At 51.3% G+C, this 24,063-nt stretch overlaps 1 protein-coding gene and 1 non-coding gene across 3 annotated transcripts in view; one reads left to right on the forward strand and one right to left on the reverse strand.

The window, feature by feature from the left end:
- Nucleotides 1–10,488: 10,488 nt before the first annotated feature.
- Nucleotides 10,489–24,063, reverse strand: part of LOC138381927 (sodium/nucleoside cotransporter 1-like) — an 88,804-nt gene continuing 75,229 nt past the window's right edge. For both annotated transcript variants that reach the window (XM_069466575.1, XM_069466574.1), the window contains exons 12-18: nucleotides 18,289–18,419; nucleotides 16,306–16,474; nucleotides 15,993–16,190; nucleotides 12,745–12,826; nucleotides 11,987–12,085; nucleotides 11,793–11,904; nucleotides 10,489–11,552 (exon numbers count right to left, since the gene is read on the reverse strand). In XM_069466575.1, coding sequence (XP_069322676.1) covers nucleotides 11,480–11,552; nucleotides 11,793–11,904; nucleotides 11,987–12,085; nucleotides 12,745–12,826; nucleotides 15,993–16,190; nucleotides 16,306–16,474; nucleotides 18,289–18,419 — 864 coding nt within the window. In that variant the 3' untranslated portion in view covers nucleotides 10,489–11,479. The remainder of the gene's footprint in view (nucleotides 11,553–11,792; nucleotides 11,905–11,986; nucleotides 12,086–12,744; nucleotides 12,827–15,992; nucleotides 16,191–16,305; nucleotides 16,475–18,288; nucleotides 18,420–24,063) is intronic.
- On the forward strand, nucleotides 13,806–13,914 carry LOC138382079 (U6 spliceosomal RNA). The gene has a single exon (XR_011233252.1). It is a non-coding gene; the product is annotated as a U6 spliceosomal RNA (small nuclear RNA).

Below are 24,063 nucleotides of genomic sequence, written 5' to 3' on the forward strand. Positions count from 1 at the left end.
GTGCTGTGGCATGACAACATAGATCAGATATAAAATAGAACTGAGAGCTCAGAAATAATCCCTCACATTATGGTCAGTTGCTGTTGGACAAAAGTAGCAAAATAATTCAATGAGAAAGAAGAGTCTTTTCAACAGAAGGTGCGGGGACAACTGCACATCACACGCAAAAGAATGCAGTTGGGGAGTGACTGCTAATGGGTACACGATTCCTCTCTAGGGCGATGACAATGTTTTAACACAGATTCTGGTGATGGCTGTGTAACTACATATATGAAACGCCATTGAATTTTACACTGTAGCTGAAGTTTACAGTATATAATTATATGTCAATGGTTTAAAAATTAAGAAAATAATTTTCTTACAAAATTTGGGAAGAATTAATGACAGTCACAAAGAAAACCAAGAAATAGAAATAGCCAGGTGTGGTGGCCGATGCCTGTAGTCTCAGCTACTTAGGGAGGCTGAGGCAGGAGGATGGCTTGAGCGCAGGAGTCTGAGGTTGCTGTGAGCAGTGATCTTCCCGCCTTCATGGCAGGGCAAGACCCTGTCCCTTAAAAAAGTAAGAAAGAAAAGAAGAGAAAAACAAAAAAAGTGGTATTATATGAATTTGAAAATGCACAGTTTGTTCACATTTTAACATTTCTGATATTGAGACGCACCTGTGAACACTGGAGTATCTCAGTTTCGTTGGGAGCGTTCTTTCTCAGGGGCGCATGAATATTAAGAATAGTGCATGTGCAAGCTTAGATTAGAAGAATTACAGTGGTATGTCCAGAAGGAAGGACAAGATGTGTAAGAAAGGAAATGTGATTGTAGTGTGTTCCGCAGCTCAGCAATGCACACGACATACAGCCGTCATGAGCCAGAGAAACAGGAACGGAACGTGGCTTTTCCCAAAAACACTGATCTCGCCATCATGGGCAGATAAAAGGAGAAGTAGGATATGGGCTGCTGCGGAAGAGTTAACATTTCATCTTCCAAAAGAAGGATGAAAAAGACAACATCTAAAATCAATCATTCCAGAAAACAGCAGTATGGGCACATCATTGAGAAATGTGGAGGTTAAGTATCAGAAGTGACTGAAAAAGTCTGAAGGGGAGAATTCAGGGACGAGGAGGGGACTACTGAAATGTTTTTCTATTACTGTTCTTGCTGTTGTAATGATGGTTCCGTTTGACTTTATTTTTTTATTCTTTTAGAGACAGGGTCTCGCTGTCACCCAGGCTAGAGTACAGTGCTGTGATCATAGCTCACCAGAACCTTAAACTCCTGGGCTCCAGTGATCCTCCTGCCTCAGCCTCCCGAGTAGCCAGGACTGCAGGCATGCGCCTCCCCACCTGGCTAATGTTTAAGCTTTTTGCAGAGATGGGGTCTTGCTAAGTTGCCGAGGCTGGTCTCCAACTCTTGGCCTCATGTGATCTTCCCATCTCCACCTCCCAAAGTGCTGGGATTACAGGCGTGAGCCACTGTGCCTGGCCCTGTTTGACTTTAAAACCATGTATATGTAGTACTTTGTTTCTTTTCCTTTTTTTTTTTATTTCAATGTAATATGGCGGTACAAATGTTCTGGGTTGCGTAGATTGCTTTGGTAACGCTGGAGTCAGGGTTACAAGCGTGCCCCTCACCCCGATAGTGTACAATGTACCCATTAGGTAGGTTGTCACCCATCCCTTCTGCCCCTCTGCCCCTGTTTGACTTCCACTGAGTTATACTTCCCTCCGTGCACAGGTGTGCTCATCGGTTAGTCCCAATTTAAATGTGGTGTTTGTTTTTCCATTCCATGGACTCCTCCTTAGGACAAGGATCTCCGGTTCCATCCACCCTGTTGCAAAGGCATTAAGCCATCCTTCCTCGTGGCTGAGTAGTATTCCATGGTATACAGACACCACATTTTTTAAATTTCAGAATATTATGGGGGCACAAGTGTTTTGGTTACATGAATTGCTTTTGTACAGTTTGAATCAACTGGAAACCATCCTTTTAAGTGAAGTATCACAAGAATGGAAGAACATAAACCGTATGTACTCACCACTAAATTGAAACTTACAGATCAACACTCATGCACACATATGGTAGTAAAATTCAACAGAAATGAAGCAGGTGGGAGGGGAAGGAGGAGATGGGTAAATTCACACCTAACAGGTACAAAGTACACTATATGGTGACGGACACACTTATAACTTTGACTGGTGCTTTGATTTGAATGGAAGGAGAAAAGGAAGTGGGGCAGGAGGGAGGAAATGGGTTATTCTCCGTGGAGCCCATCCCTGATGCCCCGACCCAAGGTCCCCCGGGCGGGACAACTGAGCAGCACTGAGAGTGGGAGAGAGAATCCTGCCAGGACACCTGACAGGAGGGCAGTGGGAAGGCAGGAGAGGAGGACTTTGCCTCCGGGTCCCACCCTCCTCCAAAAGCAATGAGCTCCTCAAAAGAAGGGGGAGGCTCCCAGCAGCAGCCACACCCAGCCCTCCTGGGGCTCTGCCCTGCAGCCCTGGAGCCCAGGGACCCGGGCTGGGGTGGGGCAGCCACAGTCCTGCTGAAACAGAGGAAGCCATTCTCCCCACAGCAGGCGCCATGGCCACTGCTGCGGAGGCCATGACCAATGCGTCCACCCCACCTGGTGGAAGAAGGGAGATTGCAGCACGAGGCTGTCAGGATTCTCCCAACAGTTCCCTGTTGGGAAGAATCGCTACTTTGCTACTCTACTGTTACAAGACAGTCCTCAGTTGCATCTTCAAAATCCAGGTATTCCATACCCAGACATTGTTGACTCCGATCCTGGGGCTGTTCCGGTTATCTGTTGCTGGGTAATAAACCATCTCAAACCCAGCTGCATACAACAGCCCCCATCTATCGTGCTGTTGGATTCCTTGTCTCAGGCATTTGCATGGCACACAATAGGGATGGCTGGTCTCTGTTCCCTGATGTTGGAGATCTCGGCTGGGAAGACTCGAATGGCTGTGGGCTGGAAGCACCCAGAGGCTTCTTCACTCATGTCTACCACCTGAGCTAGGGTGACCTCAAGGCTGGGCTCAGCCGGGACTGTTGACCCAGTGCCTACATGTCACTCATTCATGTGGCTTGGGCTTCCTCACGGCATGGCAGCCTCAGGCAGTGAAACCTCTCGTGTGGCGGATCAGGGTGCCAAGAGTGAGCGTCCCAGTGAACACGGCCAAAGCTGCCTGGCCTTTTATGATGCAGCCTCGGAAGTCACACAGCCTCATTCTGACTGTGCTATGTTGGCCAAAGCAGGCACAGTCTGCCCAGATTAGCAGGGAGAGGACGTAGGCCTGACTGCTCCATGGGAGGAGTGTTGAGAATTTGCAGCCATGTTACAAACACGCCACTGAGACCCAATATTATTAATTAGCATAAAAATAATTTACTTTAAAGTATTTTACACATACACATGCTCGTTGAGTAGAATAACAAGGAAGCCAATGTATCGTGATGGTTAAGTGTCTGGGATTACAATCAAACAGAACTGGTTTCAAAACCTGGCTCAGGACCTATGTGTCCGTGAGCAAGCCACTTCACTTGTCTACATCTCAGTTTCCTCCTTGGTAAAGTGGGGATAATAACACCTGCATCATACAGTGTTTGTGTTTGAGGATGACACGGATAGCATGTGCAAAGAACTTGTCCCGCGGTAAGCATTCAGAACACGTTAGTCCCATTTTCCTCAGTTACTCCTATCATCCTAGAATCTTTAAGATTTGCTGTCACTGCAAGCCATTATAGGTAACTGGAAAGAATGGTCGCCTTTCTTGCGGGCACAGCACCCCCATTTTGTGGTGGACCCGATCCCCGCTCCCCTTCCAACCAAGCTGTGCCTGTGGGAGCTGCCAGCTTCTCCCTCCCTGTCACAGTGATTGCTCCGGGGCGGACGGAAGGGCCAGACTGCGCTGATCATCACACCCCATTTTCTGGCCTTAATGATGGTCCGGAGGAGGGAACATGGCCCCGATGGGACAATCACATTCTTGGAGGTTTGCTTTCCCCCACAGCTAGCCGTCAGGGAAGCAGGATAACATGTCAATACATGATTTTCTCATGGTCCCAGGCTTCTGGAGAAATCCAGTGCAGGGACCGAGAGGTAGAGGGAGTCCTAGAGTCGTGAAGTGCCTGGGTTCAGTGGCCCACAGCTGCACCCTGTCCTTCCTGGTTACCATCATCCTCTGCTCTTAAGCTATTTCATTTTTCTCTCATTGGCAACCAAAAGAATCCTGAGTAACACACCACTCTGATTTTATGTATATACACACACTTTCACGGTTGTAAGGGAACTAGTTAATTATTGTGACACAGCTCTAAGTGATACAACCCACTAGCTTTGGAGAGCTCCTGACATGAGCTTCCAGAAATTCATTACAGCATGAGAAGCCAGAGATGATTCACTGAATGGCCGAACTTTTCAGCAGGCGGCCACTGCCTTTCCCATACCAGCCAGCGGACTTCCCACCTTTGGTTTGTTCCCACCCAGAAGCCCCTGATCCCCGCCTGCAGCGCTGGGCCCACACGCTGGCTCAGAGCAGCTGGCACTGAACCAAGGACGTGCCCCGGGCCCAAAGGAGATTAGAGGAGATTCCGTATATTTACCCTCTGTGCACTGCCCAAGAAAGGATGCCTTGAAAGACTTTGGTGCCAGGTATTTACGGACACTCAGGAGAACGGGTGGCAGCCCATGTGTCGGGGTGCTGGGCAGCGTGTCTTACTGTGGATGAGCAATCCAGAGTCCCATGTTGGAAAGATGTGAAAGGTGTCTGTATGGGGAGCAGTCAGAGAGCCACGTGACCTGCGTGAGGATTTGCAAACTGCTCCCCACAGTCTCCTGGGCTTACCTTTTGCTTGTTCTTCTCGCTCTGAATGTGATTTGCAATGCTTGGCAGGTGGGACGGGAGCTGGTCAGGGAGCTGAGAGGAAAGTCCTTCCAGCTCCACCTTGCTGTTCTCCAGGACGAGGGAACGGGGACCTCACCTGGCAGATTGGGCCACGCTCACCGGGGAGCAGCTCGGTCTGTCCAGGCAGGTGACACGGGTGGACCCGCCCCTTCCGCTTCCTGCTTATGGGTGCTTGAGGCACAAGCTGTCACGAGGCTACCTTCCCGCGTCTTTCTCTCTGGTGCTGTCCTGTTGTGAGGCTAAATTGGAAACCCTTGCAGTTTGGCCATCTGGCCCTCTTTCCACTCCCTCTCACATGTAGTGTCAGGATTCTCTTGTTCCCTGAAGTCTCGGTGGCCAGCAGGGTGTCTGTTTCAGATTTGGACTTTGTGGCAGGAAGTGGGTCTACCTATGGCTCTCGGGGAATGTGCCAGCCCCATGGGGTCAGAGAACCAGGAGTGCCAGGGGAGCCAGGCACCTGGTTCATGGTATCTTGTTCCGTTTGTTCACCGGGAGCCCCACAGGAAAGCGGCAAATCTGCTCTTTCTTGCTGCTCATCTTGCTCTTCCTGTCTACCGGCAGGCTGCTTTGCAGAGACCCCAGCAATAACATAAGCGAGACACAAGTTCTTGCCCCTCTCACATAAAGTCCCTGCTGTTCTGGCAGCCTTGCTCTGCGAAGACATCAGGGCCAGGCTCCTTTTGACTTGCAGCTGCTCCATCCCTCCAGTGTTGCCTATGTCTTCCTGGTCCCAGACAGCTCACCCTCCCTCCCCCCTGCATTCCACCTGGCAGGGAGCACAGTGGGCCAGGGATGCCCAGGGTGAGCCCCTTTGTCTAAGGCAGGGGTCAGCAAAACACAGCCTGCTGCTGGCCACCTGGTTGCTAAACAGAGGTTTGTTGGAGCACAGACATTGTCCTTTGTTTAGGTGTTACCTATGGCTGCTTTCAACACACAAGGGCAGAGTGGAGCAGTTGTGACACAGTTTTACTGGAACACAGCCACTCTCTAATATGACCCTGTGAGAAAAAGTCTGCCGAGCCCTTTCCTAAGGGCACCATCAGGTGCTGCCTGCTGGACTTCTGCTCACACCCCGTTGGCCAGACCGTAGTCACACAGCCACCGCTAGCTGACAGGAAGGGGGACAGATGAAGTCTTCATCTTGGTGGCCATACGCCCCGCTGACTGCCAGTCATTACTAAAGGAAGACAGGGAGAGTGGCTACTAGAGGACATCCAGCTGTCATTCTACCCATGCTCATGTGTCCTTCAGCCAGATGGTGGTACCTGTTACTTCCAATCTGAGTTTATGAACAAGGTCCCGGCCATTCATTTATACCCATGTTGGTTTCTTCTGTCATCTCTGCCTTTCCTTCCTCACTGGGACATTTTGCCACAGCAGAGCCAGGGGTCCACACAGGGCTGACTTTCCTTGCAGAGTCTCTTTCCTGAATGCCTTCAGACTCCAGTGTGGAATAGGCGCCTGGCTGTGCAGCCTGTCCCCCACTTCCATCACAAAGTCGGGGTTGGCACGGTTGAGCTTATGTCACCATTCCATGTCTTTACCAGAACTTGGTCCACGGCAGCAATTCCCCTCCCCCCGTGGGAGTGGGCAGCAGCCGGCAAGTCAGGAACTGACTGCCCCCCTTGTTGGTGGGCAAGTACGATGGCCCCTAGATGAGGTCCTACCCCCATCCCTGTTCCTGCTATAGCCTATCCCTGTCCCTGTGTGCTCTGGGCCAGGACTTTCTACCATTCTCTCCCACAATGACAGCTCGTCCCCAACATGAAAGCCCTCAGGATGGAGGATTTCTCAAGCAGGCATGAAGCTTCTTAACACGCTTCCTTCCTAACAAGTCTGCCCCCTTTGAATCCCCTCCCAAGGCCGTGTCCAATCTGTCGTCTCATCACGTCGTCTGGGTTACACCCAGGAGATCGTACTTACCGTGTTGTGCTCTGGCTTCATCTTGGACTTGCTCACGACGCACGCGCTGTCTGCGCATGGATGCAGAACCACCGAGAATCGAGTCTGGGGTAAATGCTGAAAGCTTGCTATGCGTCATGTGAGGAAAAACTGAAAGAACTAAGGGCTCCTGGCTCAGAGAGTCGAAGCCTCAGGGGTCACCATCCTCAAATAGCTGAAGGGCTGGCATGTGGAAAAGGGAAGAACATTTCTGTAAGATTTGTATAAAATTTGACTTTTTAAAAATAATGAGTATTACTTTGGTATGTAGGAAAACAAACAACAAAGATATACACATGAGATGAGATTTGAATGGCCCATGGAATGGCCCTGAATGGCAAAACTCAGATCAAAGCACAATACTTTTTCATGGAAAATCAGAAAAGAACCTTTTCAGAAGTGGAGCTCTCCGATATGAAATTAGTTGCTCTGAGAGGTAGAGAGGTTCTTGTTTTTGATGAGATGTAAACAAATGATGAATGACCACTTGATTGCAAGAGAAATGAGGGGTTTAACAAAGTGGCTATCCCAGGCAATGACCCTTTAATTGCAAAGAGGAACCTTCTGAAATTACCTTGGGTTCAAGGGGATTTGGGGCAAGAATTCGGTTCTCATGGAGTCCGAGGAAGAGCTGAACAACTGGGCTGCGGGAAGGGTGGGGATGAGATGAGCTCCAGGACACAGCCCCACCGTGGTGACTCAGCTCTCAGCTCTCTGTTTCTGGGTTTTATAATTCAAACCCTTTCCTGAGATTCTGAAAAGCCATTGCCAAGAACGTGGATTTGGCTTCCCTGAGTCAGGTGTTCAGTGCTGGTTCACTCGTGGGAGTGGAGTCTCGTGATTCAAACATAAAAACCTGGTGACAGAGACCATCCGTGCAGTGGGTGTAAAAATTCTCATAGAAGTTGGGTGGGGAGGCAGACACCCTCACAGTGATGTCTAAGGTCCTGTCCAAACTCAGGGCTCACTGATTCTGAGTCAAGAGTAATTTCAAGCACATGATGTTCTTCACGTGGTTGGAAAGAGGTCAGGACCAATTAATATTCAGCTGAAGGCATGAGTTCAAATTGAACTCAGGGGGCAGCAGAGGTAAGAGCAGAGCCCTGGGAAGAAGGGACAGAAAGGGGATCAATGTAGCCCACTGGTCAACTCCCAGACCTTGGTGGTCACCTACTGGGACATGCATTGGCCAGGACAGAGCTACCCATGGGCTGAATTACAAGTGACACTGCAACTTTTAACATCAACTTTAACATTTTAGAACAGTTTAGATTTGCAGAGAGCTTGCACAAATAATACAGGGCTCCCATAAACCCCACACCCACCTTCCCCAACTGTTAACATCTTACATCACTATGTGCTACAGTCTGAATGTTCATGTCACCCAAAATTCATATGCAGAAATTCTAACTGCCCAGGTGATGGTATTAGGAAGTGGGGCCTTTGGGAGGTCATTAGGTCATGAGGTGGAGCCCTCACAAATGAGATTAGTGATCTTAGTATGATTACTTTTTTAATAATTTAGTATGGCTGGGCATGGTGGCTCATGCCCGTAATTTCATGACTTTAGGAGGCCAAGGCAGCAGGGATCGCTTGAGGCTAGGAGTTCGAGACCGGCCTGAGCAACAGCAAAACCCCATCTCTACAAAAATAGAAGAATTAGCCAGGTGTGGTGGTGCTTGTGTGTAGTCCCAACTACTCAGGAGGCTGAGGCAGGAGGATCGCTTGAGCTCAGGAGTTTGAGGTTGCAGTGAGCTACAATGATGCCACTGCACTGTAGCCCAGGTGACAGAGCAAGACTGTGACTCAAATAATAATAATAATATAATTTACAGATGGAATCTCACTATGTTGCCCAGGGAGGCCTCACGTAATCCTCCCATCTCGGCCTCCTAAAGTGCTGGGATGACGGGCTTGAGCCACTGTGCCCAGCCAGGCATTAGTGCCCTTCTGTAGGGGCCTGAGGGAGCCTGCTCACCTCTTCCACCATGTGAGGACACAGCAAGAAGCTGCCATTTGTGAGAAACAGGCTCTGAACAAACCCTGAATCTGTCGCTGCCTTGATTTTGGACTTCTCACCGTCCAGGACAGTGAGAAGTAAATTTCTGTTGTCTATGAGCTATCGAGTTCATGGTATTCTGCTCTATCAGTCCTAATGGACTCAGACACTGCGGTACATTGGGAGCCCTGTGTTCAGGGGCTCACAGTCCTCGCGGGAATGTCCTGGCCATGTGACAAGTGTGCAGGGCGTCCAGGGAGGGAGGTCGGGGGCGTCCTTGGACTGTTCCACGACCCAGCTGGGGGAGCCGAGGCCAGCAGACAGGCCAGGAGGGGTGCACGGCCGACGCTGGCGGCCGGGGGTGCCGTCCACAGCAGCAAGGCCTCCTGCCAGCAGCCCACAGGGAGTGGGAACAGGTGGCAGATGCTGGGGACGGGGAGGGCCGCTGCACAGAGAAGGCAAGGGCCTAGCTATGGGCTGTAGCAGTCAGGCCCAGCCTCCCCTCTGCAGAGCTAAAGTCCTGAGGGCAGGGGCTCAGGTCGGCCTGTGAGGGTCACAAGAAGCGAGGCCAGTGCCCACTGGAACTGAAGTCCGCGGCCGGGCAGAAGCAGAACCTGGCTCACTGGGGCTCCTCTAGGGGCTGCCGCCCAGAGCTGCACACTCTTCTGCCTCAGGTCACGGCTGTCCCCAAATGTAAAGGAAGCTGGACCTGGCAGGTGAGGGTGAGGCTCAGTGGCCACAGGGACAGGGTACATCCGAGGTCACTGCAGCCCCCAAGATCAGAGCAGCATGGACATAAGGGAGACGGGAACTCCAGAAACACAGGCAGGGAGGGGCGTCAGGCCTGACCGACCGGCGCAGAGAGCTCAGGGTGGGAGGAAAGGCGGGGAGAGCTGAGAACAAGCCACACAAGGAGTTCCTTGAACCCCAGCAGCCCAGCACAGAGGCTGAACGCAGCAGCTTATGGAACCAGATGGCCTCCGTTCAAATCCTGCCTGTACGTCTTGCCAGCTGTGTCACTTTAGGCACGTTACTTCACCTGTCTGGGCCTCTGATATCCGTCCACTAGGGAGAATAATAGTACCCACCTCATGGGGTTGTTGTAAGGATGGAGTTAAAACACAGAAAGCGCTGAGGACAGTGCCTGCCCACAGTGCCACGTCAATATCTGCTAGTTTTGCAGTTACGTGCAGTGAAGCAGTTTGAACATCAACCAACGTTTACCAAATTGCATTCCAGGAAACCTTCAACTAAGAGAAACTGCCATCAGAAAAGTTCCTATGGTCGAATAAACTTGGAAAAAGCCTCATAGCATACCCACACCAAGCTCTGACAAGTCCACAGTTAAAAAAACCAAACAGAACTAACGCCCCAAACAACCCTGTCCAATTTTATTCCAAGCCTGTGCCTCCTGGAACCCTCTGAGCACCTCGTGGGACGGTGCTGCACAGGACACCAGTGTGGGAAGTGCCATGGGGGAAGGCAGTGGGACAGGAGTGTCCGGGACACATCATCTGCGGGGAAGCCACGGAGAGACCCTAGTGCCCGGGAAGGGAGGAGGGGAGCAGGCTTCGGTGTGGGGCCCACAGCAGAAGGACAAGGTGCATGTGAGGGACCCCAAGGAGAGCGGGACGGAGAGCACCAGGATGCCATTTGCATGTGGAGGGGAAACACAAGGAGGCACAGGTGAGCCTGAGAACTCACGTTGGGGGGAGGTAGGAAGTGGGGGCACAGAGAGAGGGGCTGGGCTGGGAGGTGTCCTCGCTTTACTGAAGTCCCCGCTGATTCCTTCACCCCAGCCCTGTTAGTGTGGAAAGCCTAGTAGGTGCTCACGGTGCGGGTGCAGAAAGATTTCTCACACTGGGGTTAGGATATATAAAAGTAAAAAGTTTATCTTCTTGGAGAGAGTGCGAGAGAGAAAGAGAGAGGGAAGGTGGGGAGAACAGGGAGACACTGTGGCACCCCAAAGAAAGAGAAGGGGTGTCAGCAGCAAGGACCAGTGGCCTGCTGGTTTAATGGAGACAAAGAGAAAGAAGAGAATTAGTGATTGCGGTCAGTTAAAGCAGTGGCGGCTGAGGAGTAAGTAGCAGGGGCTGCAACGTCAGCTGGTCCGTCTTTCTTGCTTTTTCTGCTCCCGGACACGCGGTTATCTCTGAGATGTAGTCAGGCTCATCGCAGGGGATGCGATTTGGCCCGAGATATGGTTTTGGGCAGGAAACTGGGGCCTGGAGCTTGCGCCTTGCTGTCCCTCCAGGGAATTCCCAGGAACTCCTGGAGGCTGTAACACAAATTCTAAAAGCAGATTCTGGCCATGCAAAGAGAAAGCTCTGCAGGCCCTTGTTGTCTGCTGGCTCCTTCCAGGCCTTTGTGAGCACAGGGGTCCCTGCAGGGTGCCTGCCAGCCAGGCAGAGACAGAGCAGGGACACCGCTCCCGACTCATCTGCACATGCTGGTAGGAAATTGCGGGATTAGGTATGTTCCTGTCATTTCTGCAAGGTGGCTGCTTTCATTGCCAAGTGTGGGACTGAGGGTCTAAGCCCTGCGGCTTCCCTGAGGAGGGGCCTGGAGAGGGGAAGATGGGGACAGGGGCTTCCTGGGGAAGAACAGCCCTCGGAAGGCACAAGGATGTCCGTCCCCGCTACGCACAGATCGGGTGGCTGTAAAACTGACAGCAGGTGTTCAGGGTCCCTGGGCCGAACTCCAGGCCGATGCTGAAAGGAAATCAGAGGTTTCTGTGAGACCTGCAGGCCGGCTCTGCTGGCCACTACCAGGCAGTGCAGCCCTGGGAAAGTTACTGCACGTCTCTGGTCCACCTTCCTCTTCAAATTTGATCCTCAAGGCTTCACTTCCTCCTCCCCTGGCCACCAAAGGCATCCCCAGCCACGCAGGCCTCCCACAAAGCATCACCGCTGGTGCCCCCGTGCCCCCACGGCCCCATGCCTGGCCCTGACCTCTTGAAGGCCTGGCGGCAGCACTGGTACATCTCAAAGCTAGTGCTGCTGAGGGTTGTGTTTAGCAGGGACACACAGTCGACCTCGGCCTCCCTGGGCACATAGAGGATGCCTGCGAGGCAGAGCAGCTGGTGAGCAGAGCCCCCGCTAGAAAATCACGGCCCCAGGTGCTGCGCCCGCCAGGCTGCACTCACCCGCCACGCAGGCGTTGACCAGGTTCACGCAGGCGCCTGTCAAGAGAGCCCGGAGCACGATCCCGGAGATGTCGCTCTTCCGTTGTGGGACCATGGAGGCTGCAAAGGAACAGAGTGCTCGGGCCGAGGAAGCCATGTACCTCTCTGCCCATGTTCTGTGGCTCTGGCTATCTCTGCTGACCTCCCTTCTGCTTCTGGGTGGCCAGAGGGACAGACGTTGTCCTCCTGGCCACTTGCTGAGTTTGGGAGCATTTCTGGCTTGGCTCCAACCCCTAGGTGATGCCATTAGTGGCAGGTGCAGGAACAAACCTGAGTTTGGAGTGAGGCAGACCTGGGATTAAACACAGGCTTAGCCACTGACTAGCCTGGGCCATCACTTCACTTCTCCAAGACTCAGTTTCCCCTCTGCAAAATGGCATGATCATGCCACTAGGCAGGTGGCCGTGAGGAGTGGATGTGCTATTTTCTAAGAGCTGAGGATGGAGCAGAGCCTTCCTGCCCACTGCAGCTGTGGGGAAGGCAGGCCAAAGCCTCAGGGGACAGGCCAGCACCACACCTCCTGTTCCGAGCCAGGCTTGGCCTGCAAGGCCATGGTGCTGACCTCCTAGGCAATCCCCAGCCGCAGAGAACATGGGCTGGGAAGAAACTCCGTGGCCGGCTTGTTCAGGTCCTGCCTTGGACAGGCAAGACAGCTGAGGCCCACAGGTCCGAGCAATTTCAGGCCCCCAACTCTCCAGCATACGGGGGAGGGGACTCACTCAGGACTCCCAGCACGATCCTGAAGTAGGTCAAGTTGGGGAACCCACAGAGGGCAAACATCGTGAGGATTTCTGCTCTGACCTGAAATACACAGATGAATGGGGAGGGGCTCCCACAGACAGGACTGGCACCCCGACACCACCCAGGCTCTCCGGCCTTAATTTCACCCACATCCAACATGTCCCTGCCCTTCGAGCTCTCTGTGCTGCGCCCTCCCAGGCCCCCCACTCCCACCTCTCCCACCTGTCCTTCAACCCCTTCATCTTCATCACCAGCCGTTCTGGGTGTGACTGCCTCGCTCAGTCCTCTCACTCTGGCCCTACTAAGCTCTGTCCCCGACACTCTGTAGCCCTGTGCCTCTGGTTGCTGTGCTGTCATGCCAGGAGTGGGGGAGTGTGGCCTGCCGAACAGAGTAAGGGACTTGGAGCCCAGCCAACCTGGCGTCCAGCCTTGTGCCACCAAGTATCAGCTCGAACAAGTCAACAGACTTTTAAAGGTTTCGCTGCCCCATCTGGAGTGTGGGAATGATAGTGCTTGCTGGGCAGGGCTGTCCTAAGGACCATCTCATGTTTGGGAAACGCCAGGCACAGAGCGCGTGTTTGAGTAAGGCGGCTCTTCCCTTCGTTCTCAACAGTTGTTTAATGCCCCAGAAATTAGTCTTAAGAGCCAAAACGAAAAAATTTGGAAAGAAAATTGGTTTAGGTCCATACCTCAGACCATATACAACATTAATTATACATCATCAAAGCAGAGAAATATTAATATTTCAATCATGAAATGATAAAAATATACACAATTACTGTTGTTAAAAGGTAGTATTACTGCTCTCATTTTGGAGAGGAGCCAAGGGAGGCTCAGAAAGCTTAGGGAACTGAGGCAGTTCACACAGCAAGACGGAGGCTGTGTTAGAATTTATACTCAGCCCTGTCTGACTCCAAGTCTCCTGGCCGTAACCAGAGCATCATATAATCTCAGGAATTTAACACTTATCAAATAACTGTCTAAGTTTAGAAATAATAGAAGCAATCACAAAGGAAAATCTTTGGTGTAAAAAACATTCCTGTTCTCCCTTCAGCAACACATGTACTAAACCTGGAATGACACAGAGCAGGTTAGCACGACCCCTGCACAAGGCTGACACGCAGATGCATGAGAGATTCCATATTTAAAAACAAAAACCAATCCCTGTTTACAAAATGAAGACGGGGAAAAAAAAGAAAAGACTAGGAAAAATATTGGTAGGAAATATAACAGAAAAGGCCTAATGTCTTTATAACAAAGAGTTTATATAAGTATTACTAGGAAAGTATTAAGGCACCTGTGTCCCAGCCTGCTCACCGACAGCTGTGCTCCCTACAGCAGCCCGAGTGATCTTAACATGCAAACGGCCCAATCCTCAGTAACTTCCTGCTCCTCTGCCACTCTCTTTTACAATCACCCCTGCTCTAGCTGTGCTTGTCCCCTCTCTGTTCCCTAGACAGACCACGTGCTTTGCAACCTCAGAGCCTTTGCACACGCCTCTTCCCTTGTCTGGAATGTTCTTCCCAGCTGCTCCTGGCAGGCCCCGTCTCCTTCCTCCAAGTCTTAGTCTAAATGTCACACGTGAGGGAGGCCTCTTTTGACCAGGTCAGCCAAGGAAGACCCTCCTCTGCTTTTTCTGGTTGTTTTCTTCATAGAACTTACCAGAAATTGTGGTTCTTTATTTTTCATTCCTTCACTTTCTTGTATTGTCTGTGGCTCTCACTGGATGTAAGTTCCATGAGATCAGACACCGTGTCTGTCTAATTACGACCCCCACCGTTTGCTTTTTCTTTTTTTTGAGACATGGTCGCAGTCTGTCACCAAGGCTAGAGTGCAGTGGGTGTCATCATAGGTCACAGCAACCTCAAGCTCCTGGGCTAAAGTGACCCACCTGCCTCAGCCTCCCAAAGTGCCAGGACTACAGGCGGGAGCCACCGTGTCCACCTAACTGCCCCTTTCGTCTCAGTGTCCAGCGCCTAAGGGGTCTCAACAGACACCCACTGAAGGATCTAAGTTCATAAAAACGACTCCCAAGGGCCGTGCCTGCTATTACCTCTGAGGAAGGGGAGAGACCAGGGCTGAGGGCAAGGAGTGAGGGGAAACCTGTGTTTTTTTACTTCACACAGACTATTTTTAAACTAAAGACTACATTTCTTTATCATTTAAAAAATAATCAAAAAGACAAGAAAAATATTTCCCGTTAAAAGTTTCCAGTCGCCCAAGTAATGAGAATTAATACAATGAGCCATTATTTGCTCATTAAAGTAGAAAACCTGTTTTTGCAAAGAGGCTACTGAAAGCTGTTTGGTGTGCGGTGAAGCAAATGCTCGCGGCACGACAGGGGCCTGTCATTTCAGCTGATGGCCTCAGCTGCCGACACCCTTTGGGGAGGTTCCCGGCAGCAACCGCAGAGGACTCTTGTGTGACTCAAGCAGCCCACATCTGGGACAGCTCCTGAGGAAATGATCCAGGAAAAGGGGAAAGTGCTACGCACAAGGATGTTCATTTCAACACGGTGGCTAATGGTCAAATAATGGAGTTGACTTGAATGGCCCAACAGCAGGGACATGTTAAATGTGTTAGGTCACATATATGGAAAAGGATGCTTACGTCACAACAGTAAGTAAACAACAGAGCTGGCCACACCCCAGTGTGGATGCTCTAACAGCAACAATGTAAACGCTCTCTTCAAAAGAATAGAAGAAAATGGAGAGAACAACAGTTGTTATTTTAGGAGGTGAGGTTACGGGTAATTTTTTCATTCTCAGTAATGTTACTCGAGCTTGCATTCACTTAGAAAGGTTAATTTTATGGAGCTTCGGAGGCTTGTTAGAATAAACTTTAACCAAAGAGCCAAGCCCTGGACGGCACGCAGTGTATTAGCAGGGGAGGGGACGGTGAGCTCTGCCTGTCTCGCTCCCTCTCCCGGCTCATGGGAAGCTCAGGCTATGCCTTCGGTACTGTGGCAGGTACTGCCCCCTGTGTTCCAACTGAAGGGGCAAGGCGCAGCGGCTGGCCCATGTAGACCTAGATCTCAGCTATCTCAAACAAGGCTCTTTCTTCACACCTGCACCTCGGCCTCCTGAGAGGCCCCAAGACAGATGGCAGCAAAGCCTGAAGCCATCCTGTTTCCCAGGACCATAGGATGTGGCAGGGTAAGTGCCACTTCAGTGTGTCTCAGCCAGGCCCAGGGAGCCAGGCTGCAGGGGGGGGCGGAGACACTCACGGAGATCCACTGCTTCCTGGTGCCAGCCCACTCCTCAGCCCCTGCCAGGCGGCGCTGCTTGTACTTGGAGAGATCCTGATAGGCCACAAACTCGTGCACAAACAGCTTCATCCCCAGTAGCTCAGCCACCACGGGGCAGTCCTCCCAGGCCACGCCCATCAGGAAGGCCACAGGCCACAGGATGTAGGAGCAGATGAGCTAGGGAGTGAGGACAAGAGGCATGGCTGGGACCCTGTGCTGGGCCCAGGCCACTGCCCACTGCCCACCCGAGGCCATCCCCTCCACAGGCTGAGCGGGCTGGCTGGACCCACACCTGGAAGCTGAGCCCGTCGATGTCCACCATATTTCCCAGCCAGGAGAGGACAGCGTTGACGAAGGCCAGCACAGCGAGGTACGCAATCAGGCTGGCAGCAATGCTGGTGACCAGTTTCAGTGAGGTGGTGGCCCCACTACTGACTGCTTCTATGAGGTTCCGGGAATCTCTGTTGTTGGTATGAAAAGTGATCATTATTGGTCTGTCCCCACAAATGGCAAGGGTCCCCATCCTACATGCTCAAGGAGAAACCTTGGACAGAGCAGTTCAGAGCGAGAGAACCCTTGTTTTCCCTCTAAGACCCGGAGCGCAAGAGAGGGGCTGGTCAAAGTGCTGGGATGAGACCCAGGTTTCTAGCACGGCGCTGGCCCACACGGAAGCCATTAGCCACATGTGAGTTTTGACCATTTGAAGGGAGCCTGGTTCAAACTGACTTGTGCTATAAACACACACCAGACTTTGGGGATTTAGTATCAAAAAATGCAAAATATTTTGATAACTTTTACACTGATTGAAATATAAAATTTTTTATGTTGAAATGACAGCATTGGGGATATTGCCATAAGCAAAATATATTATTAAAATCCCCCATTTCTTTGTCTGTTTGAGACGCTGTCACACAGAAAAGGACAAAGAGTCTACTTAACATTTCAGCATTAGAATGTTTTGCTTATACTTTTGTCTTTTCTCTTCCTACCTTTTTTTTTCTTTTTGAGACAGGGTCTGACTCTGTCACCCTGGGTAGAGTACAGCAGCGTCATCATAGCTCACTACAACCTCAAACTCCTGGGCTCAAGTGATCCTCTTGCCTCAGCCAGCTGAGTAGCTGGGACTCCAGGCATGTGTCACCATGCCTGGCTAATTTTTCTATTTTTAGTAGAGATGCGGTCTTGCTCTTGCTCAGGCTGGTCTCGAACTCCTGAGCTCAAGTGATCCTTCAGCCTGGGCCTCCCAGAGTGCAAGGATTACAGGTGTGAGCCACCTCACCTGGCCCTCTGTGGGCTTTTTAAAAGACAGCTAGAGGAAACTGAAGATGCCAGAAGCAGCTCATGTTCTCTTTCCATGGGACAGCACTGCCCTGGAGCCTCAGGATGTTGTGACATTGGGGTTGCCCACTGTGTCCCCAAGCACATTTGTCCACAGGGTGCATTTTCAACATTTTTTAAGGATTAAATGTGACACAACACTGGTTAAGACTGTGAGGAAGAGATGCTAGGAGGTAAGTGAAATCAAAGACAGTGCGAAATACGTCAATAGGTGGTTGACACCTGGTGGTCAGGGCTCAGGCACGTGGAGGAGGTGGCATGAAGCCTTTTCATGACATACATACACAGGCCCCAGGCCACACCCCCAAATCCAGGCCTCACTCCCAAGCCTGGACCAGTCCGCTGTGTCCTGCTGGTCAGACAGTGGAGATTAACATGTGAGAAGCAGAGTCTGCATGTTTGCAAGCACTGTGGTTTGAATGTTTGTTCCCTCTGCAACTCGTGTCAAAACTTAACCCCCAATCGGGCAGTAAGGAGGGGGGGGGGCTTGAGAGGTGATTGGGTCATGGGGGCTGACACTGATTTTGGATTAATGGGTTAATGGGTTATCAGGGGCGTGGGACTGGTGGCTTCGTAAGAAGAGGAAGAGTGACCTGAGCTAGCAGGTAGCACTCTCAGTCCCCTCACTACACGATGCCCTGCACCATCTCAGCACTCTGCAGAGTCCCCGACAGCAAGAAGGCTCTCAGCAAATGCAGCCCCTTGACTTTGGACTTCTCAGCCCCCATAAATGTAAGAAATGAATTCCCCTGGCTTATAAAGGACCCAGTTTCAGGTTTTCTGTTATAAGCCACAGAGAACGGACTCAGGCACAACCAGGGCAGCAGAAGAGGACAGGAGGGCCTAGGCTGGTGGAGGACAGTGGTGGGCAGAGGGAACAGGACCCTGCGCCTGTGTTCCACCCCCTGCCCCCCGCAGGCCCTCCTGCTGTGCTCACCCATAGGTCAGTTTCACTCCTTCCTCCCTCTTAACCTTGGACTCCTCCACCTCCGGGTAGACCAGCTTGGAGAGGGCCAAAGCACAAGGGGCAGCCATCACGGACGCAGCAATCAATGAGGCGGCATCGATCTGCAAGAGTGAGGGTGGGGGTGACAGGCGGACGGTCAGAGGAATGTTGGGGGCCAAGGACTGAGGCTCAGGCCAGCAGGGGGACATGTGTAGTCTCCCCACTGCTATGTCCTCGTTGTCATTACTGCTGTGATCATTGCTAATAACAATACCTTTGTGCACAGAGGGTCACAGGCTGTATGTACAGGACTCGTACTTCCTCCCAGAACTTCCCTCAGTTACACAAGTGCTGCTATCCCCATTTTACAGATGAGGAAACTGAGGTTCCAATGGATTAAATGTGACTTGCCCAAAATAAAAGAAGAGAAGGCGTTAGAACCCATCACATCTTTTGGCTCCAAGTTCAAAGTGCTTCCGTCCTTTTTAGGAAGTTTTTTAGCTATCTGTCTTTGATCACTAATCCCCATTAGCTGAGTTTCTCTCTTAGCTGAGGGTTTTGTGGTGGTTTTCAACAAAGCTCTAGAACTGATAGTTGAGATGGATTTAAGAGGTAACCCGATTCAACCTTAGCATAGGTCATGTCCTAGTGCAGGAATCGTACTCCCTCTATAGGATCCCACTTTGAATGCTCACTGTGACGGGGAACTCACCACCTCAAGGCAGTGCATGACACCGCTCCTGTAGTTCGAGAACTGTTTCCCAGAAAATCTGTCGCCCACAACAGCCATCCTTTGGCCCTGGGTCAGCCCCCAGGGCCACCCCCGGCATTCTCCCTCCTGAATTTTCATCCTCACTGTGGCCCCAAGCCCTTTGCTTCCCTGTTCTCTTCCACAGAGGTAGATGAGACACTTTAACTTTCTCCAGAACTGTGTCATTTACTGAGTGGGGAAATTTGAACCAACTCAAACATCTAACAACAGTACAATGGCCACACGCTGTCACGCTGCCACTGAAAATGATGGTGTTCAAAGCCTCACGATAACATGGGCACATGCCTAACAATCGCACGCAGAGAATAACCAAGACGACGGAGGAGAAAACAAACCCCAGGGATGCACGGAAAGAAGAGCAGAAAGAATACCCCGGATTGTCAATGCACTAGCTGTTCCTGGTACCGGGGTCAGGGGTGATTTTCTTTCCTTTCTGCTTTTCGGTATCTTTCAAAATATCCATGATGTCATTTTTATGATTATAAAATACACTTGTTCTCCTTAAAGTTTATCATAAGCCAACCTCATTCTCAAATTTCAAATAAAAAGGTGAAGGAGGAGGAGGGAAGTTGAAGTCCACGCTCAGGCTGATAAAAGCAAAGGCAGAAGCCCGAGAGACACCCCGTTGTCACCCCAAGGACGTACCAGGACCTGCCGATGGGAAGCCAGGCGGGAAACGCTCCCAGGCTCTGAAACCCCTGGATCATCCTTCTTCCTCTTCTAACCCCAGTTGTTCTTTTCCATGACAAACAGAAATTCCTTAAAACGTGGACAAGAACCAGCGACAGCCTGACAGGTGTGCGGGCCCCGGGTTCTACTCCCTGCTGGATGAAGCCCCGCTGGGGGCGGTGTCCTCTCTGCACTGTCTGGGCTGGGCGTTGGGACTTCACCTCCCTCCTCGGTGGCCCAGCTCCAGTGGGGACAGTACCACACCCAGGCACTTTTCCCTCCAGCAGCCAGGACTCTGCCCCTTCCTCCGGCTTGTAGATTACGTCTGGTTTGTAAACTTGGGTCCCAGCGGGGAACATACTCTGCAGTTGTCACATTCCTGGACCCTGTCCTCTGAGTGGGCTAATGGTGGCCACAGCCTCAAATGCGGCAGCTGGCTGTTTCCTGCTCCCTGCGGAAAGGGCTGAGTCCTGCACAGGCGGGGCTCCCTGGGTGCTGGGTCAGCCCCACCCAGCCCCCCCACTGCCAGCTGCTCTGCAAGGCCCCGACATCCCCAGCCCTGCCTGCAGGCACCCGGTCAGGAATGCCTTCTGTCCTGCCACCCGAGGGCCCACTCCTGCCACGGCCCTCCTCTCTCTGACCCCAAGGTGTCCCACGTGGACAAGGATCAAGGATAAGAGCGCCCCACTGGAATTTTCTAAAGGATCTCCACTGAGAAAGGGAGTAAATCCAGACAACTGCAAAGCATTAAGTGGACAGTTTCAGAAGGACAGATTTCTGACCCTGACATGTCGGGAAAGAACTTTCGCTCCTTCACCTCCACGCAAGGCATCCCCTGCCTCTTACTGTATTTAATCCCTGCCCTGCCGTGCAGTGGGCAGTGACTCTGCCCGTTGTACAGATGGGGACACTAAGGTGTAGACTCTCACTGGACCCTGCGCCGGGTCTCACAGGCCCTGTGCACAATTCATGGAGGAACATGGGTGGCCAAGTGCTCAGTGTCACCCTGCCCAGCCTGTGTTCGCAGCTTGAGGCTCACATCTGGGTCTCCTCTCATGGGGTCCCTGAGCCGGTAGAGGGACAGTCTCTAGGGGCTACTGGGGGAGCCGCTGCCTACCTTAGATCCTTGGGGAAGCATGGTGTGGGTGCAGCTGTGGGTGGCAGTCACAATGAAAGGGTTCAGCTGTGACCCCGGGAGCCACGGACCTGGGGGGAGGCCTAGACCAGCATTGCTCAATACAAATATTTTCGGAGCCACATCCATAATTTAAATTTTCTATTACAGTAGCAACATTTAAAAAAGTAAAAAGGAACAGGTGAAATTATTTATTTTTCTTGAGACTGGGTCTCACGCTGTCACCCTGGCTGGAGTGCAGTGGCATCATCATAGCTCACTGCAACCTCAAACTCTTGGGCTCAAGGAATCCTCCTGCTTCAGCCTCCTGAGTAGCTGGGACTACAGGCTTGAGCAACAACACTCAGATAATTTTTTTATTTTTTTTGTAGAGATAGGGTCTCTCTATGTTGCTCAGGCTGGTTTCGAACTCCTGGCCTCAAACAATCCCCGCCTTAGCCTCCCAGAGTGCTAGGATTATAGGTGTGAGCCATTGTGCCAGCCTATTATTTTTAATAATGTTTTATTTATCCCAATATATCCAAAATATTTTCTTTCCACCCATGTAATCAATATAAAATTATTAATAAAATCTCAATCTTTCTTCTGCACTAAGTCTCACTGCATGTCACATTTCAAGTACTCAACAGCCACGTGTGGTCGGTGGCTACTGTGCTGACGGCGCAGGCCTAGAAATGTCCGTGTTTCAGCAATAGGAGGGGTGCGGGACAAAGGGAGCCAGAGGCTGAACAACAGAGTGAAAGGTCTTAAGGATATGGGGGCTTGGAGGAGACAGCAAGAGGGACTCTTCTGGGATAAGGGGGCTGAGGGCGGAGCCAAGGATACCAAGGATCTGACTGGGCAGGAGTTAAAGGACAGAGGGGAGATGGGGGGAGGCAGGGTGCTGCAGTGGCGGCCAACAGCCAGGTGGAGGCAGAAGAGAGCTTCTCCGTAGACTGGATAGGAGCAGATCCAGGGGTAGGAGGGGAGGAAGAGAGGAAGAGAGGAGGGGAGAAGGGAGGAGGGGAGGAGGAGAGCAAGGGATAAGGGGAGGAGGGGAGGAAGACCTGTTCCAGGCTCTCCCCCTGGGCCAGCTATGTTGTAGCCTGGGGCTTCCAAACCACAGGCTGTGACTGGAGGCCCAGGGACACACAACTCACCCTGGCCACCTGCACATTCCTTGCAGCTAAAGGGAAGTAGGTTCCCAGGCTCTGTCCCTGGGGAGGCCAGATTGCCCAGGGCTGGGCCTGGACTCTGGCCTGAGAAAGGGAAGGAAGGAGCCTGGGTATAAAGCCAGAGTGTAGAAAGGGAGAACGTTCTTCCAGTATTTCGGTTTTAAGCAGTGGCTGGGAGCCGCAGTGACGCTTTTGCACTAGGGGAACACCAGAGGTATTGTTTTCATAACTGTAGGGACCAAAGCAAGGTTAAGACATTTAAAGGCCCTGAGTCCTGAAAATATTATGGCATCGCCTTCCCCAATGTTCTACCATGAAAAAAGTTTCAGGAAGAAAGTTTTGGGTTTTGATTTCTGAAACACCAAATTCCTTCCAAAAACAACTGGTAATGGGTGGGTAGGGGCTGCACCAGCTCTGAGGAGCCCTTCCTGGGCCTCAGTGAGACAAGGTGCAAAGCAGATGACAGTCTCGGGCGCTTGGCCAGAAACCAAAGTCCCAGCGTGCAAGGGGCCCTTCTTGAAAAGTCACCGAGCCGCCAGCTCTGCCCAGGCAGCTCTGTGGGAAGTGGAGCTGAGCGTCTTGGTGTGGCCCAGGTGTCCTGAGTGAAGGACAGACTGAGGGGCAGCCTGTCTTGTCCTCTCACCCACCTCAAGGCCACTGCCAGGGACAGAGATGAGAGAGACAGGTGGAATTTGGGCCCAGAGAAGGGGACAGCGCAGGTCATTCTGTGGTCCCCCCACCCACACACACGCAGCATTAGGAGAGCCTGGGGGACAGGCACAGGCAGCTCAGGGTCTCTCTCCAAACCAGGAGCCTTCCCTCCGGGGCTCAGTGGCATTGCCACAGGTGGAGTAACTCACCCAGTTCATCCCCAACCTGCAGAACATTCCGGCTTTTCTTTGTTCACACTTACAAATAATGTTAGAATTTTACATTTTTGGACACTTGTGAGAATATTTCTGTATCATAATATTCCTCACTGGATCAAAGGGAAGGAATATTTTTAAATTGACGAATACATGTATAAAAAATAAAATGTAATTCAAAAAGTTTTAAAAAATTGACTGATTGATATTCTCCAAAAAGGTTACAGCAAATTAAACCCCCACCATGAGTGGGTGAGTACCCCACCCCCTGGCCCTTTACAGGCACATAGCTTTATACCCAGCATCCTTCCTTCCCTTTCTCAGGCCACAGTCCAGCCCTACTATATCATTTGCATATCATTTGGAAGAAACATAATTTACTACTGTTTTAATTTCTTTGAACATCAGTGAGCTTGAATATGTTTTCATAATTTATGAAATATTTTCTCCTGATCAATAACTTTTTAAACAGTGACTTTCCCCCACAGCACGTTTTTCATTTACATTAGTCAGCTCTGTCAACTATTTCTTTGTCCCTCTGGATTTTGTGTCTTGCCCAGAATGTTACAAGAAAAAAGCAAGTTTCAGAAAAGTACGGGTAGAATCACCTCATCTTTTATGAAAAACAAAGCAAGTGTGTGTGTTCAGGTGTATGTACTTAGATGGCCACACAGAAAGCTCTGGAATGACATAAAGCTCTGGAAAGCTCTGGGTCTGAAATTGACCATCAGTATGCTGGGCCCCAACCCTCTGTTTCAGATTGTGCAGGTCTGGGGTGGGCTGAGACTTTGCATTTGTAGCAAGTTCTCAGGTGAGCTGATGGTGCCGGCCCACGGACCACACTTTGAGAACCACTGTTCTAAGCTGTTAAAAGCAGTTAACTGTGCAAAGTGGGGTTAAGAAAGGGATTTTAAACTGTCACTTTTGCAACAACCGAGAATTTCTTTGACAGTTAAGGAAAAACCCACCGTCTCTGAGGATCTGCAAGTGGAAGCACAAGGAAGTATAAGGCACCGGGATCCACAGCAGGTTCCTCTGCCTGCGGCGCAGGAGGACTGAGACTGGTCTAAGCGCCCGGGTCACACCGCTGTTATTTGACCTACAAGTGCAGGTGATCAGTAGCTGCACCAGCAATAATGTCGGAACAGAGGAAGGACGTGAGCCCACAGA

Source organism: Eulemur rufifrons, chromosome 3 (assembly GCF_041146395.1).
Source record: "Eulemur rufifrons isolate Redbay chromosome 3, OSU_ERuf_1, whole genome shotgun sequence".
NCBI lineage: Eukaryota > Metazoa > Chordata > Mammalia > Primates > Lemuridae > Eulemur > Eulemur rufifrons.